This window comes from Pan troglodytes, chromosome 19 (assembly GCF_028858775.2).
Source record: "Pan troglodytes isolate AG18354 chromosome 19, NHGRI_mPanTro3-v2.0_pri, whole genome shotgun sequence".
NCBI classification, from domain to species: Eukaryota; Metazoa; Chordata; class Mammalia; order Primates; family Hominidae; genus Pan; species Pan troglodytes.
In genome coordinates this window covers 95,581,782-95,596,640 of record NC_072417.2, presented here as the reverse complement: position 1 = coordinate 95,596,640, position 14,859 = coordinate 95,581,782, and the positions used below count along the sequence as shown (strand labels likewise).

General features: G+C 65.9%; 2 protein-coding genes across 13 annotated transcripts in view; one reads left to right on the top strand and one right to left on the bottom strand.

Moving 5' to 3' along the window:
• Positions 1-1,473, top strand: part of CSNK1D (casein kinase 1 delta) — a 36,381-nt gene extending 34,908 nt beyond the window's left edge. For 2 of the 4 annotated variants that reach the window (XR_001710611.3, XR_010153413.1), the window contains 2 exons: positions 433-581; positions 1,324-1,473. Coding sequence is in view for 1 of the 4 variants with exons in the window: in XM_009433549.5 (XP_009431824.2) it covers positions 433-519 (87 nt within the window). In the remaining 3 variants the exon portion in view is untranslated. Of the gene's footprint in view, positions 1-432 lie in introns of all 4 variants that reach the window. The other 2 variants (XR_001710610.3, XM_009433549.5) reach the window with 2 other exon arrangements.
• SLC16A3 (solute carrier family 16 member 3) lies at positions 1,016-12,181 on the bottom strand. Of its 9 annotated transcripts, none has more exons than XM_001167581.6 (5): positions 11,999-12,181; positions 4,272-4,520; positions 3,640-3,783; positions 2,618-3,373; positions 1,016-1,784 (listed from the first exon to the last, which is right to left on the bottom strand). In XM_001167581.6, exons 2-5 carry the CDS (start codon positions 4,492-4,494, stop codon positions 1,516-1,518), a joined length of 1,392 nt encoding a protein of 463 aa, XP_001167581.2. In that variant the 5' UTR covers positions 4,495-4,520; positions 11,999-12,181; the 3' UTR covers positions 1,016-1,515. The 9 variants fall into 9 exon arrangements, with proteins under 9 accessions (XP_001167581.2, XP_063656132.1, XP_016786466.1 ...); XM_063800062.1 differs by having other exon boundaries at positions 11,983-12,116; XM_016930977.4 differs by lacking the exon at positions 11,999-12,181 and adding an exon at positions 11,423-11,512.
• Positions 12,182-14,859: the final 2,678 nt, after the last annotated feature.

Genomic DNA, 14,859 nt, shown 5'->3' with positions numbered 1-14,859 from the left:
AGGTCACTCCTGAGGTCAGCAGAACCAGGGACAGCCAGGTCCAGAGGCGGCAACCCCTGGGTGTGAGCAGTCCCCTGGTGGCCCTGATGTGGGGATGCCAGCGGGGGAAGGCCATGTGTCCTCTGAGGCCCGGGCTGCCTGCTCCCCACCTCCTCGCCTGCTCCCCGCCTCCTCGTCCTTCTCCCTTCAGCTGCTGGGTGGGACAGGTGGACTCTGCCGAGACACATGGGCCTAGCTGTGCAGAGTCTGACCTTGATCCCTGCAGCTGCTGGCACTGCCCGCCAGCCTGAGCCCTGCTAGAGGCCTCCACAGCCCTGAGGCTGCAGGCAGGAGCCTGGGCTGCAAGAGCTCAAGCCCAGCTGGGGCAAGGCCAGGGGCAGATGGGGACAGCTGGACCTGAGATGTGCACTTTTCGCTTGCTTTTCATTGCAGAGGAGCAGGGACATGGCGTCTCTCCGGCTGCACGCGGCCCGCCAGGGCACCCGCTGCCGTCCCCAGCGCCCACGACGCACCTACTGAGGGCCCCGGCGGCCTCTGACCGGGCTCCCAGCCACGCAGGCCACTGCTGGCCACGAGGGCAGGTGGGTGTTAGGTGTCCAGGACAAGCCCAAGCGCTGGGCCGGGCTGGATGGAGGACAGGGCACAAAGACCAGCCCTGGGCACTGACCACACCACGCACACTGCCAGCCAGCCAGAGGGGCGAAAAAGGGAAGGCAGGAGGGTCCTGTTTCTTAAACACAGCAGTGAATAAAGTGGCTTGTTCCACCTCAGCTCCCATCTAACCACCACGTAGGGGCTCCCTGGCACATTTCAGAGGCCACCCTGGCACAGTGGCCTCCAGGCACCTGCCCCGCAGCCCCCTCCACGCAGTGCCTGCCCCTGCTACGAATGCTCTGCCGCTGCAGGGAAAGCTGGCGAGGACAGAGCCACGGTAGGAACAGCCAGGCCATCAGCAGACGTGCGAGTCAGGACACAGGCCACACAGCAAAACCACATACTCCTAGGAAACCGTTGGTCCTGACACTCCACCCACACGCAGGTTTATTTCCATCTTCCAGGGGTGGAAAGAGCTGTCCCCAAGACACTCAAGAGGGGTGGGCACAGGCCCCATGTGAGCCCAGGGTAGGACGGGCTGGAGAGGGCCCCACGCAGCACCTGCCCTGCCAGCCTGTCTGCGGCCCACCCACCCTCCCATTAAAGTCACGTCTCGCAGCATGGGTTTCCAGGTCCTTGAGCATAGCAGTGGCCGCAGGCCACTTGGGAGCAGCAGGCGGGGCCCCTGGTGAGGATGCCTTGTAACCTTGCGGCTTGGCTTCACCGCAGATCCACTCTGGAATGACACGGTTCCCACCCCGCCACCTTCCCCCTCAAAACACTGATCGGGCGACGATCCGCTGGGCCGGCAGCTGGAGCCCAGCCGTGGCCCTGCCTGAGCCAGTCCAGTTTGTAAAATAAATAGCAAGCGTTGCCGGCTTCTGTACCTCCTCCCTGTGCCTGCCGGCCCCGCCCAGCCACTCAGACACTTGTTTCCGGGGTGTGAACCACCTCCCCGTTTTTCTCAGGCTCAGCCTTCAGGAAATGCTCCACCTCCCGCAAGTCCACCCCCGAGTCTGCAGGAGGCCTGTGGAGCTTCTCCTCCGCGGCCGCCACCTTGGGCTGTGGCTCTTTGGGCTTCTTCGTAATGCAGAAGTTGCCTAGCAGCAAAATCAGCGAGGAGGTGAGCACCTCGGCCCCCGCCAGGATGAACACGTACATGTAGACGTGGGTCGCATCCAGGAGTTTGCCTGCGGGAAGACCCCATCAGTCCCAGCCACTCATGCGGGCTGCCCCCAGGGCCCACGGCTCCACCCAAGCCTGTGTCTCCTCCGTGTCTCAGCACGCAAGGGTCACCCTGTCTGCCTCTGAGCTTGTGGGGCTGGGAGGTGTTCTCTCCCCTCCATGTGTTTCAGCTGGGGGCATCCTCCCTCCTCAGCCTCCCCTCCCTCCTCCCCAGGGGAACCAAGACTTAAGAGGCTAAAAATAGCAATGGCTTTGCGGAGTTTGGGCTTCGGTTGGTGGCAGGAGTCACGCTGGTCCCCACGGAGTCCCCCTGAGGCTTCCAGTCGGCAGCCCCAGAGGCCCTACTGTGTTCAGCACCAGCCCTGTGCCCTGGCCACCACGGACTCCAAGACAGGAGCCCTCCCCAAGCCCAGGACCCCCTCGCCAGGCAGGCAGAGCCTGGGCAAGGCTGCTCCAGTCAGAACTTAATTTCCCTCACGTGTTAGCTCAGTCATCCTTCAAAAAGGAGAGGCCCCAAAATGCAAAAACCGGCTGTTGGGTTGCCTGGAGCTGCCGCGTGGTGCCCAGGCAGAGCCTGGAGGAGCTGCCCACCCCCTGGGTCCAGCCCCTAGCCACCCTGCCTGTCTGGGGCACACTGTGCCGGACGGAGCACCCCACTCCTAATGGAGACCCGCTAGCCCCAGCAGAATCAGGGTTGGTCCAGCACAGTGCACCCCCCTCCAGCTCTGAGTCCCACACCGCGGGTGGCTGCCGAGGGGTGCGCGTCCCCCCCCCTCGCAAAGCGGGCGCCTGACGGGAAGGGCAGGTGTGGGGAACTGCCTGGGGGCGCAGCGCTCACCTCCCGACGGGGGCCCGATGAGCACGGCCACCGCCTCCATCAGCAGCACCAGGCCAATGGCACTGGAGAACTTGTGGGTGCCCACGATGGCCATGAGCACCTCGAACTGCAGGGCCCCCACCATGCCGTAGGAGATGCCGAAGAAGATGCAGAAGACCACGAGGCCGCCGTAGTCGCCCGCCGTAGAGCCCGCCAGGTCCGCGAGGCCGTTGAAGAACATGGAGAAGCTGAAGAGGTAGACGGAGTAGGGCCGCACCTTCCCAAGCCCCGCCACGAAGCCCGCGGCCGGCCGCGCGAAGATGTCAATGAAGCCCAGGATGGTGAGCAGGAAGGCGGCCTTGGTGTCGGGCACGCCCAGGTCCTTGGCGTAGCTCACCACGAACACGGGCGGGACGAAGAGCCCCAGCACCATGACCGAGGCGGCCACGGCGTAAAGCACGAAGCCGCGGTCCCGGAAGACGCTCAGGTCTAGCAGGCGCCGGGAGGATCGCGGCGGCCCCGAGCCTGGCTGGGCCATGGCCACCAGGGGCCTCATGAGTGCAGCACACACGCAGCAGTTGAGCAGCAGGCCGCCCAGGATGAGGAAGCCGCCCCGCCAGCCGTAGCGGTCCTGCAGCAGCTGCCCCAGCGGGCTCAGGGCACACAGGAAGACAGGGCTGCCTGCTGCCGCCAGCCCGTTGGCCATGGGGCGCCGCTTGCTGAAGTAGCGGTTCAGCATGATGAGCGAGGGCTGGAAGTTGAGTGCCAAACCCAACCCTGGAGGAAAGGGAATGTGGTGAGAGCCCCCCAAGGCTGCCCCCAAAGCCCGAGACCCTCATCTCTGCCCCCAGGTTCCCACAGGCTCAGGCTCCCAGGGTGCAGAGCCCCTGCTACCCACCCACTCGAGAGGGGGACAATGAGGTGGGGCTGGGACACCCCGCAGCCACCCGCCCTGCTGTCCTCCAGAGGCCTGGACCCAGGAGCAGAAGTGCACGGCCCCTGCCCCTCCTGGCATGTGCGGCCCACCGGCCGGCCCCACTCACCCGTGATGACCCCAGTGGTGAGGTAGACCTGGATGATGCTCCGGCAAAAGGACGCAGCCACCATGCCCAGCGACGCAAAGAGACCCCCCACAAGCATGACGGGCCGGCAGCCAAAGCGGTTCACGCACACACTGCAGAGCGGACCTGGAGAGGGCAGCAGCTGAGAGGGGCCGGGCCTGCAGCCAGCTCTGCCCCCGCCAGCCGACTGAGCTCACAGCCTGGAGCCGGCCTCCCCTTCCCACGCCACCCCTCCCCCCGCGGGGCACCCCGTGGGCAGGCTCCCCGAGCGCAGGCCATAATGACACGTGAGCGCCGCCTGTTGGGCCCCGTGGGTCCCTGCAGCTCAGGAACAGCCACCTTTTCAGGAACGGCTCTCGGGAGCCTGTCCTCTGAGACGGTCTATAAATACAGCCGACCCGTTTGGACAGGGGCCAGGATGGACTTCGTGCCCTGCCTGGGTTGGCCCCGTGGAGAGCATGTTGCTGCCCAGCAGGATCCTGGCCCCAAGGGCTTCCCTCCAGGGTTCCCTGGGGAGCAGGCGGAAGGCCCTGTTGCTGAGCCCAGCTACATGCGCCCAGCAGGATCCGCCAGCAGAGCCCCGGACAGGGGGCCCGGTGTGAGGCCACCCTCACCTGTCCCGTAGAGCATGGCCAGCAGGATGGAGGAGATCCAGGCTGTGTCGCTGTAGCCGATCCCAAACTCCTGTATGAGCTCCTTGAAGAAGACACTGACGGCCTTGGGGAAGGCGTAGGAGAAGCCAGTGATGACGAAACAGCCGAAGAGCACGGCCCAGCCCCAGCCGCCGTCAGGGGCCTTGACGCCTGTGGGGCCCTCGTCCACCACGGCCCCTCCCATGGCCAGGAGGGTTGGTTCCGCCTCACCTGAGAGAGAAAGCAGGCTGACTCAGGCTGCCCGGGTGACCATCCCAGCTGTAGCCCGGCAGGGGAGGGACACGAGCTGGGTGGCCCGGCAGCTCAGCTGAGGGGCAGCTGCCCGGCACCCACACTTGTGGCCCCCTGACCTGGTGTCTGGTGGAGGCAGGAGGGTTTGGAGGGAAGCTAGCAGCTGTGGGTCCCACTCCCTCCGCACTGCCTCCTGCACCCTCACAGCTGGCTCTAAAGGGCAGTGGCTTTTTTGGGTTCGGCCAGGACTCAGATTACCTCCTGGGACAAGCAGCCCCCGGCTGGAACATCGACCTGGCCGTCATTTCTGCCCTGGCTCGCTCTGGCTGACCCGTGCTGGGCAGGGACCACGCACACCATGATTCTGGCAGCAGACGGCACCTCCGGTCCCCAGCACTGAGCTCGCCCCAGGACCTCTGGGGGTGGCATCCTCCAGGTCTCTCCCGGTCTAAATCTAGGTGGAGCGTGCCTTGCTCTGGCTCTCCTGCCCCCAAGGGCCCACTTTGGCTTCAGTGGAGCCCACCAGGAGCTTGCCCAAGAGGAGGCGGGCAGTCTCTGGCGGTGAGGGGCTGGGCCCCAGGCTGGAGGGGGCAGTTGGAAGCACAGGGGCTGCAGTATTAAGAGTGGGTGGGGTGGGGAAGTGGGGGCAGATCTGGCCCCTTGTCCCTGGATGCCTCCTTGCCTCCCACCGGCCCTCTTGCTCAGCGACTCCTCCAGTGAGAAGAGACTCACCCCACCTGTGCCTGGAGTGACCCATAGGCTGCAGCCTGAAATCAGGAGGGGCTAGGGAGGCTCCCATCCAGCCCACGAGAGCAAACCATGCCAGCCCCAATGATGTCTGAAGCTGGTGTCCCTTTTGTAAACTCCAGGAGCTCAGCTCGTTTGAGTCAAGTTGGAACCCGAGGTCAGACTTCCATCTTCATGCCCCACCCCACCCAGAAGTCACCTTGTCCTCTCCTCACCAGGGAGCTGCAACCTGAGACTTTGGGTAGTCTAGTCCAACCAGCTCAGCCTCTCCCTGCTGGGACCGCGCTGTGAACAAGCGCCCTGGGAGGCAGCAGCAGGCCTGCTGTGCAAGCTCCACGCCCACCCACGACGCAATCTGTGGGGCTCCACCCCCGCCCCCTTTCCTTGGGTTCCTCCTGCAAGCGTGTCCGCAGACCCCTGACCTGGTGGGTCCCCCGTGACAGCTCGTCTTTGCCTCTAAGGCAGACATGTAACTAAAGGCATGCACAAGGGCCAGGACCTTTGCTAGGAGAGTCTGAGCAGTTCCGTGCGTGGCTCCTCACTCCTCCTCCCGGGCCCTCCCCGCATCCAGCCTGCCTGCCTGTCCCCACCACAGGTGCTGTGCCCCCTGGAGTCCCTGCCTCAGAGGTCCGAGGATGGTTTTTAAGGGCTTCCTAAGTGTTCCACGAAGTCACTGTTACTGGGAAATGCTGCTTGACGAGGGGACCCAGGAGCCAGCTGTGGCTGTCTGGATGATGACAAGGCAGACACGGCCCACTGGAGCAGAACAGACCCCCCCCACAGAGCCAGAGGTCCACCCCCCAACCTGCACTGGCTCTCTGGGACCCGGGCCTCGGAACCATTTCTGGGAAACCCGGGAGCAGCTTTTGCCTCTGCACCTGGACACCGGATGCCCCCACCACAGTGCCTGGGACAGGACAGAGGAGTGTCGCACGCCTCAGGACACACCACCTTAGGACACACTGCCTGGGGTCACTGAGCAGCAGGGTAGGTCCCGCTCATACTGGTATTGTTTAAAAGGTCCCTAAGATGACAGTATACAGCAGGGTAACTACAAGATATTAAAAATATATGCACTGAGGCTGGGCGCGGTGGCTCACACCTGTAATCCCAGCACTTTGGGGGGCCAAGGCGGGCGGATCATGAGGTCAGGAGATCGAGACCACGGTGAAACCCCGTCTCTACTAAAAATAAAAAAATTAGCTGGGCGCAGTGGCAGGCGCCTGTAGTCCCAGCTACTCGGGAGGCTGAGGCAGGAGGATGGCATGAACCCAGGAGGCAGAGCTTGCAGTGAGCCGAGATCGCACGACTGCACTCCAACCTGGGCGACAGAGCGAGACTCCGTCTCAAAAAAAAAAAAATATATATATATATATATATATGCACTTGAGGAATGAAACTGGGAACAGGACGCAGACTGCGGGTCACAGGGGAGACTGGAGGGGTTGACGGCCTCAGGGCCCCAGCTTGTTTGGGGTTGCAGGTTTGCACTTTTAAAAATAAACAGGCCATGCAAGGCCAAGGAAGGAAATGTGTATACAACAAACAGGAATAGACACATTTTGCATACCCCAGGTTCCCCCTGCAAAACACAAAGAGGTACCAAGGCCTCTGAGTCTTGGCACACCAGCTGGCTGCACCAGCGGGGGTGGGAGACGCAGGCAGACCCAGTGTTTGAAGCCCGCCAGGGTCCTCGGGAGACAGACGAGGGCGTGTGGGGAGGCAGGGGACAGTGGCCACCCTCAGGAGATGCGGCGCCCCTGAATTAGGGTCAAGGAGGGCTGGCAGAGGGTTGGGGCAGTGCCAGGACTCACTGACCAGGAGGGCACAGCATGTTCTGAGACCTGAGGTGCTTGTGGCTTCCACGTGATGCTCATGTGGGGAGGGCCATCTTCTGTGTCAAGATGAGGCATTTGGACAAGCCCCCAGACCACAGCCTGGCACCATCGTCTGTCCTCACCCAGCCTCTGGTGCCAGCCATGCTGAAATGGCTCCAGGAGTTCCCACTCCAGCCTGGTGTCCAGGGGCTGACTTGGAGCCAGCTGTCTGCCCACATGGCTTGGGGCAAGGGATTCCACAGGAGATGGAGTACGGGGAAGGGGCACAAAATAATGGCCCACACTCCCCATCTTCCCGGATAACCCCGGCACCGTGATGGGCCAAGGTACAGACTGCCTGGTGTTCCAGGGACAACCCTGGGGCTGTCCTGCCTGGAGCACACGCCACAGCCACCAAGCATTGGCCTCTCCGTGGGCACACGCCACAGGCTGGCCTTCCCCTGACATTTACCAACCCCCCCCCCCGCCGCCCCCCAGGAAGCATGCCAACCCACCCAGAAATAACCTGGCCTCTGGGATGAGAAAGCTGATCTCCCAGGTGGGGGCTGCCCGGAGAGCAGGTCCCCCAAAGGCTCTACGACCCCAGGCTGCTGGAAGCTGAGCGGGAGGCCTGGGGCAGGGGTGGGTGGGAAAGTCCCTTGCAGGAGACCCTGCGTCCCACAGCCATGCGCCCTCCCAAGCCAGGGGCTCCTGCAGGCAGTTCCCTCAAGGGTGCAGGGCGCAGGGCTCTGCAAGGACCCCTGGCTTTAGACCAGGATTCGACCACGAAGTCCTCAGGACCTGGGTGCCTGCCAGTTCGGACCCCTGCACTGCCCCGTCACAGGCCTGGAACGCCATGCCAGGTGGCTCGAAATGCCGTCCTGCAGAGTCAACCTGGACTCATGCACAGAGGGTCCTGAACCTGACCCCTGCTGCCCAAGCCCGCTCCTCCGGGACCTCTCCAGAAACCTCGCCCACCACCTTGGGGGGGCACTGGGCACCCTGACATGCTTCCCCTCAGGCGTCTGGACCTGCAGACCCCTCACCCGCCTAGGTCCTCAGGTTTGTGCGCAGCGCCACCGCCTCGCTGAGGCCTCTGCTGGACTGTCAGCCCGTTCCCTGGGTCCGTGCGGTGGCCTGAGCCCGGGACCCGTGGCCTGTTACCTAACTGACTCCAGCCCTTGAAGGATGGGCTTTGGCCCTGCCTTTGTGGCCCAGTCAGGAGGCGGCGCAGGAAAAGGGTAATTCGTTTCCTTCCTGGATCCCAGGAGCTGCCTGAGGACCAAGGAAGCGGCCTCTGTGGCCAGCGCCTGGCTGCCAAGGGGTGCCGAGGGCGGGACGGCGCTGCACCGGGGGAGGGGCCTCCCTCAGTTCCCTTCTTCCCCCGCAGTCCCTGTTGTGCAAACAAGGAAGGAGCAGTGAGCAACTCCCGGCAGGCCCGCCCCAGGCGCCTGCAAAGGGCCGAGCTTGCAGGGGGTGGACGCTGCGCAAGGGGCTGCCCCAGGCCTGGGCCCTGCACCCCACCTCTGACCCCCGCAGACCCCCCCGCGCAGCCCGTGCCCTGCCGCTCTGTGTCCGCTTACATCATGACGGCAGGGGCCGGCGGGGCAGACACACAGGCCTCATTTGCGGATTGACCACTTCCACCCAGGGCCAGGGCCAGGAGCCCCCACTGGTGCCCCAAGAGGGGCTGGGCGCAAGTCCCCTTTGGGAAAGGAAGGCTGCATGTGCCGCCGCAGGCTTCAGCCCTGAGCTGGCACTGCGGGATCTCAGAGCTTTGAAGACCCCTTCTCCGCAAGGCTGTCACCGCCCTGGGGCCGGGAGGTGGTGGGGGCCGGAGCTGGTCCAGAGCCGCCGTCCCCCACCTCCGAGGCCTCCTGGACCCCGCAAGGCCGCCCCTCCACCCTAAAGCCAGTGCCTGAAGGCCAAGGCTGGAAGGGGAGTCGGGTCAGGAGGCGCCCCCTACCCCACCGCCGCCCAGCGGGCGTCGTGGGGACCCGGGGGGGAAGGTAAAGACCGGGAGGAGGCAGGAAGGCGGGAGGTGCGGGGCGAAGGGGGGAACCCAAAACTCCACCCTCGCCAGGAGAGGTCCCTCCTCGGCGCAATCCCCGCCCGGGTCGGAGGGACGGCTGGAGGGCGCCTGCGGGTTCCGGCTTCCCGGCTCTGCGGACGGGGGTCGGCGCGGGTGGTCGAGGCTGGGCGGGGCCCACCCGGGGGAGGGGGAGGGAAGGATGCTCCGCCCGGCCCCGCCCCGCCAGCCGCGGGACGTGGGGGACGTGACCGCGCCATGGGAGGCGCCCCCGTATTGCCCGCAGTAGGCGCCCTACTGGACGCTACCGTAATTGCCGGCGCGCGGGTCCACCGGGGTCAGCGGAGCCCGGGAGCCGCGCTAGGCGTCGGAGCCTCGAAGCCACAGGGCGGGGCCTACTCCACTTGCTGCAGAGGTGGGACCAGTGGGCGCGGCTCGGGACTCGGGGGCGTCGACTCGTGAACTGCGGGTCACGGGGCAGGAGCCCAGCGGTTCGGGTCCGTTGCGTGCGGCTGCCCGGCGTGGCCCATTTCACAGATGGGCCTGACTCGGGCAGGTGACGCTAGGAGGACACCCTGAGCTCTGTCTGCTCCCGCCCCGCCCCTGCCCCAGGGCCCGGGCACCTCCAATGGCTCTGCGCCACTGCCCGGAAGGCCCCCACTGGGGCCCAGAGTGTGGCCCACATTTGGCACCTCACTGGAGGGAGCGGCACAGGCCCTTCTGTCCCACGTGGCCAGGTCACCCCAGGACCCACCGCTGAGCCAGCCGAGCCTGGCATAAGGGTCACTGCAGGCCAGTAGGGGGGACCCGTCCGGCCTGACGGCTGGGCTGGGATCCATAGAGCCCTCTAGTATCTGCCCCTCCAAAGTAAAGTGCCCCGCTCCAGTCAGTGGGGTCTGGCCTGATCGTGCAGGCCACATGGCTTTCTGGGTGGCCTGGATGGCCGGCCCTGCCCAAGGTCACATGGGGTCGTTACCAAGCCTGCCTTGAGACCAGGCCTCCAGGTGCCCACCCCAGACTCTGTCCACACCATGGGGCCCTGGGGGACAGACGCTGCACGTGCCACAGCAGAGCCCCCATGCACTCAAAGCCTCTCTGGGGGCAGACACCCCCCCCATGGCCTCCTAGCACCTCCTCAGTTCCTGCCCGCCATGAGGGAGTCGAGCCCAGCAGCCTCCACACCACGCTGGCGGAATAGACCCTCCTTCAGCAGGGTCAGGCCAGCACCCACCTGACTTCCAGGCCTGTGCAGTGAAGCTGGGACCTTGGACTCCCCGGCCCCAACAGACACAAGACCTCCCACCCTTGTGCTCAGCATGGACAACCCCTGGGCCTTGGGGTGGGCCAACTGCCATTTCCCGCCCAGCAGGCCTGACTCTGGCCATCACCAGGAGAGGGACCCTTTCAGCCCAGGCCTTCTGGCCACGAAGCTCCGTGCCTCTGGGACAGAGAGGAGGACAGCTGCCCCTCGGCTCCCCCCATCGTCCCTCACCGACTCCAGCCACCCCTGGAGGCCCCGGCCAGAGCTAAGGGGCTTCCCTTCCACTCTGCGGCTCCTGTCTCTTGACTGGCCCAACACCCAGGGAGGCTCCTGACCAACCCACTGTTCGTATAGGGAAACTGAGGCGTGGGTTAGGAAGTGGGAGGCTACCAAAGGCTGCACCTGGTTTTCCCACGAGCTGGGGGCCAGGGGTGGAGGTAGGGCGAACCCAGGGAGCCCAGCCTGGCTCTGGAGAGGGTCCCCCACTTCCCTGCACGGTCTCGGGCTGTTAGTCATTGCCCAGGGCGGGGTGTGGGTCGGGGAGTGTTCAGGGTGTTGCGAACAGGGGAAAGCGCCACGGCCCGAGCGCAAGTGCTCCCCACTCCCTCGGGGAGGCCACCCATACAGGGAGGGCTGCAGCAACCCCACCAAATATAGCCCGCGCCCCCCGCCGCCGCGGACCGAGCTATTTATACCCGGACCGGGCTTGGCCGCCGGCGCAGCCATCTCCTGGCCCGAGCCCAGCCCCTGAGGGCAGCCCGACGGGTGGGCGCCGGGCCGGACCGGGGGAGACGAGACTGGGCAGCCAGGTATGCGAGGGCGCAGAGGGGCGCGGCTGGCTCTCGGGAGCCCTCGGTGGGGCCCGCTCGGAGTCGAGAAGGCTAGTCCATGCCCCGGGCGCCCCCGGACCTGATGGACAAAGTGGGCGGGGTGGGGGTGAGAGCGCGGACCCCGAGGCCGCCCCCTTGCCCGGCACGGGGAAGCTCCTGGGCCCCGGCCCGCGCGCGAGCATCGCGGCCGCGCCTACCTGCCGCCGCTGGGCCGCCTCGGGCCGCCTCAGCCCGCCTCTCGCCGCCTCTCGCCGCCTCTGCCGGTCCGCGCCGCGCCGGGGGCGACTTTAAGTGCTCGGGTCGCTGGCGCGGCACGTCCCCCGCGCACGTCACCGCCTGGCGCCGCCCCTGCGCGCCCCGCCCGGACCCCGCGCCGCCTCCGGACGGGCTCCCGGGCCGCAGCTCCCCGACGGCGCGTCCCGCAACCCCGCCGGGCCCAGGGACCCCCCAACTGGAACCGGCTCCGTCGGCGCCCCCGGCCCGGAGCTGGCCAGCCCCCTCTGCTCCTCGGGACTGGGTCTTCCCGGCCTCGCCTCCCCCGGAGTCCAGGCTCGCTTCGCCCCTCCGCCCCGCCGTCCCTCCGTTTCCCCGCCTCGGAGCGCAGCGCGGCAGGTCCCAATGTCCTCCAGGGCAGCGACCCCTCGCCCCCCAACGCCGGGGCCCCTTTGGTGGGGAGGTGCGCGCGGGTCCCGTGGGGTTCCGGCCGCCTGGCTCAGCTCCGGGGCCCACATCCTCCCTCTCTGAGGCCACGTCCGACCTGTCCCCCTTCAGACCTCCGCTTCCTCTCCGGTCCCGGTGCGGACGGCGGCTCTTCCTGGCTAGGGGAGCGGCCCGCGGCCTGCGCTGCCTGGATGTGGGCCACGGCCTCGCCCTCCCTGAACTTCCGTTTCCCCAGGTGGCTCCGCGCCCTGCGGGACCCTACAAAGCCACCGACTCCAGCCCTGCGCCCCTGCCCCGCCCCTCTCGCGGCCCAGAACCCGACGCGGAGGCCGGGGCGGCTCCCACCTTTGGGGAGGCGAGGGCTGCCCACCCGCTGGACCTCGTGAGGTGCTTCTCCCAGCCTGTTTTCTCTCATTTGCAACATGGAAATAACGGGCCGCTTTGGGTGCTGAGGTTTGAGGTGGCTCCAGGGAGTAAGGCCTTTGTTGGCCTGGACCAAGGAGTCTAGTTGTCAGGGCCACCCCGCCAGGGCCACAGGAATGCTTTAACTGTCCCCTCCCGGACCCGGGGGCTTCGGAGGCCGAGGCACTGGTAAGCCCGTGCCTTCACACACAAAGGAAGCAGGGGGTATCAATGGAAGACCCCTCCAGAGGGCAAGGGGAGGCCACCCCTGACAGTGAGGCCGTGTGGGCCTTGGCTCTCCATCTGCAGCCCAACCTTGCGGGACATCAGGTCCAGTAAGGCCGCCTGTTCTTTCTATGTAATGTTACAAGCCCACCCTCCCGCTGGCATTCACAGAGGCTGGGTCTGGCCCTCACCCCTACCTGGGGCCCAACCACCCCCATCCCCAAACATCAAGATGAGGGCACGCGCCTGTGAGCAGAACACAGGCCTGTGGCAAGTGGTGAGGGGGCCTCCAACTTCACAGATGAAGACTCTACTTAGTTGGCCCGTGCTCCCGCCCAGGGCAGGTGGTGCTCCCATCTTCCTGCACCAGGCGATTCGTCAGTTTCTGAGGAGGGAGAGCAGCAGAGGGGTGCGGGGCACCGTGGACAGCTGCGGGAATGGGTCTCCTATGGGGTATTGCCTGCCGGGGAGGCGAGGGTACCGCGCTCCCCATCCCAGATTGTTGAGTCACCAGGCCTGCCAGCTGGGCTTGGGGCCCCCACTGAAGCCACCGAGACACCTTCCACATCTGCCTACAGCTTGGCCCTGATCCCTGAACCCTGAACCCCCACCATAGAGCAGCAACAGGGGGAGGGAGACAGAGCCAGAGAGCCTGGGACTTCACTGCCCCCTCCTGCCTCCTGAAGGACAAAGGGGCACCCCTGCCAGGGCCAGGTTTTCTCCCAGCTGGGAAGACGCTCAGTCATCCCTCCAGGGGTCCCAGGGAGCACCTGTGGTTTGGTTCTGACCCCCAGGCCTGGCCCCCTCTTAGGCATGGCTTCCCCTGGGTGTGGGCCCCAGGACTGTCCACCCAGAGCTGGGGTGGAGCCTCCCTGCCCTCAGAGGGGAGGGGAGCAGGCAGGCCAGTCAGCACTGGCTCCCAGCAGAGAGGTCAAGTCTGTGGGCTTTGACTGGGGGGACTGGAAGACCACAGAATGGTCACAGTGATGTGATGGCTGCTGGGGACTGGGGCTGGGGGCCTGCCAGGTTGTTACCCAGAGGAAAGAGGCAGCGCAGCTATCAAGCAGGCCACTTGGGACAGCTCACCCCGAGCCTGGACAGAACAGGGCGCTGTAGGGTGGGGCCAGAGCCGCCGAGACCCTGGGCCCCTCTCCGAGGATTCTGGCACTCTGGTAGCATGAGGTACCCCTGACCTCCAAGTGCTCAGCTTTTAGAAAGGCCCAGCAGTTGGTGGTGGGGGGCATTCCAGGCCTGGCACCAGGGCCCAGGTGGCCAGGCTCCATCTGACACAGGGCTCCAGGGGCACCTGGGCACTGAATACCACTTTGGTTTCGGGTAAGATGCCTTCTGGGGGTCATGCTCCTCCCTCAACAACCCTGGATGTGTCAGAGACAGCGATGGTGCAGGGGAGAGGCACTTCTGGCCATGGTGCGATCCCCTGGCCCGCTGGGGGTCTGGAGCTGCGGGAAGAGGTGGGAAAGGCCACGTGTGTCCGCATCTCTGCACCCCACTCTGGGTGGTGTTGGGAGCACCCACCCCACACCTGGCTCCAACGCTTGCTCCCCCACAGTGGCCCTGGGTCAGACCCCAGGCCCAGGCCGCCCTTTTCTGCAGGAAAGGAGGTGGGGGTGTGGACAGGTGGCACCATCCCTGGCCAGTGAGCGGCTTCACAGGACGCCCCCCTGTGACCCCACAGCCCCCAGTCCTGACTTCTCCCCCAGACCCAGGTGCCCCCACCTGCCCCTAGCTGCCCCAACTTCCTTTTGTTCCCAGTTCCAGCTACAGGGCCCTCCAGGCCCTGGAATGTCCTCCTAGGGTCCTGGCCCCCAGGTCCTTCCCACCCTGCTCCCTGGCAGGCTTAAGCTCCCTGGGGTACGCAGTCCCACCTTTTCCAAGAGCAACCTTTGTGGGAGGGGGCGGGCATGAAGGGGAGGCTGGGATCTGCTTCCTCCCCCGTGGGCTGCCCCGAGAGTCCCTACCTCTGTGTCCTGAAATGACTTAGGAAATGCGGAGAGGCTTTTCTCCGAGGGGCACCACAGCTGCTGCCCCAGGGAGGGTGGCAGAACAGGCCCCCGGACCTATCGGGGCCAGATCTCAGGTCCCAGGGAACCTTCCAGGGTCGGGGGAGCCACACAGCCCACATCCTGCGTCCTTGGGAACCCCGCACACCATTTTCCAGATCCCAGCAGGGCCACCCCGTCCTGACCCAGTCTTGGCCGTACCACCCAGCACCAGTTGCCGCCCCATGGACAGGACTGGGGCCAGGACCGGCCGGGTCAGGGGAAGAAAGCCGAGTCACGGGGAAGGACATTCCGGCCGAGCCACGGCCCCACCTCCCTGGGGTCCT

Excerpts from the sequence above, each read along its gene's own strand:
- SLC16A3 (XM_009433554.4), bottom strand. The coding sequence starts at position 5,340 with ATGGGAGCCTCCCTAGCCCCTCCTGATTTCAGGCTGCAGCCTATGGGT. Across the intron at positions 3,784-4,271 it reads GGCCATGCTCTACGGGACAG|GTCCGCTCTGCAGTGTGTGC; the intron begins GTGAGGGTGGCC and ends TGCCCTCTCCAG. Across the intron at positions 3,374-3,639 it reads CACCACTGGGGTCATCACGG|GGTTGGGTTTGGCACTCAAC; the intron begins GTGAGTGGGGCC and ends CCTTTCCTCCAG.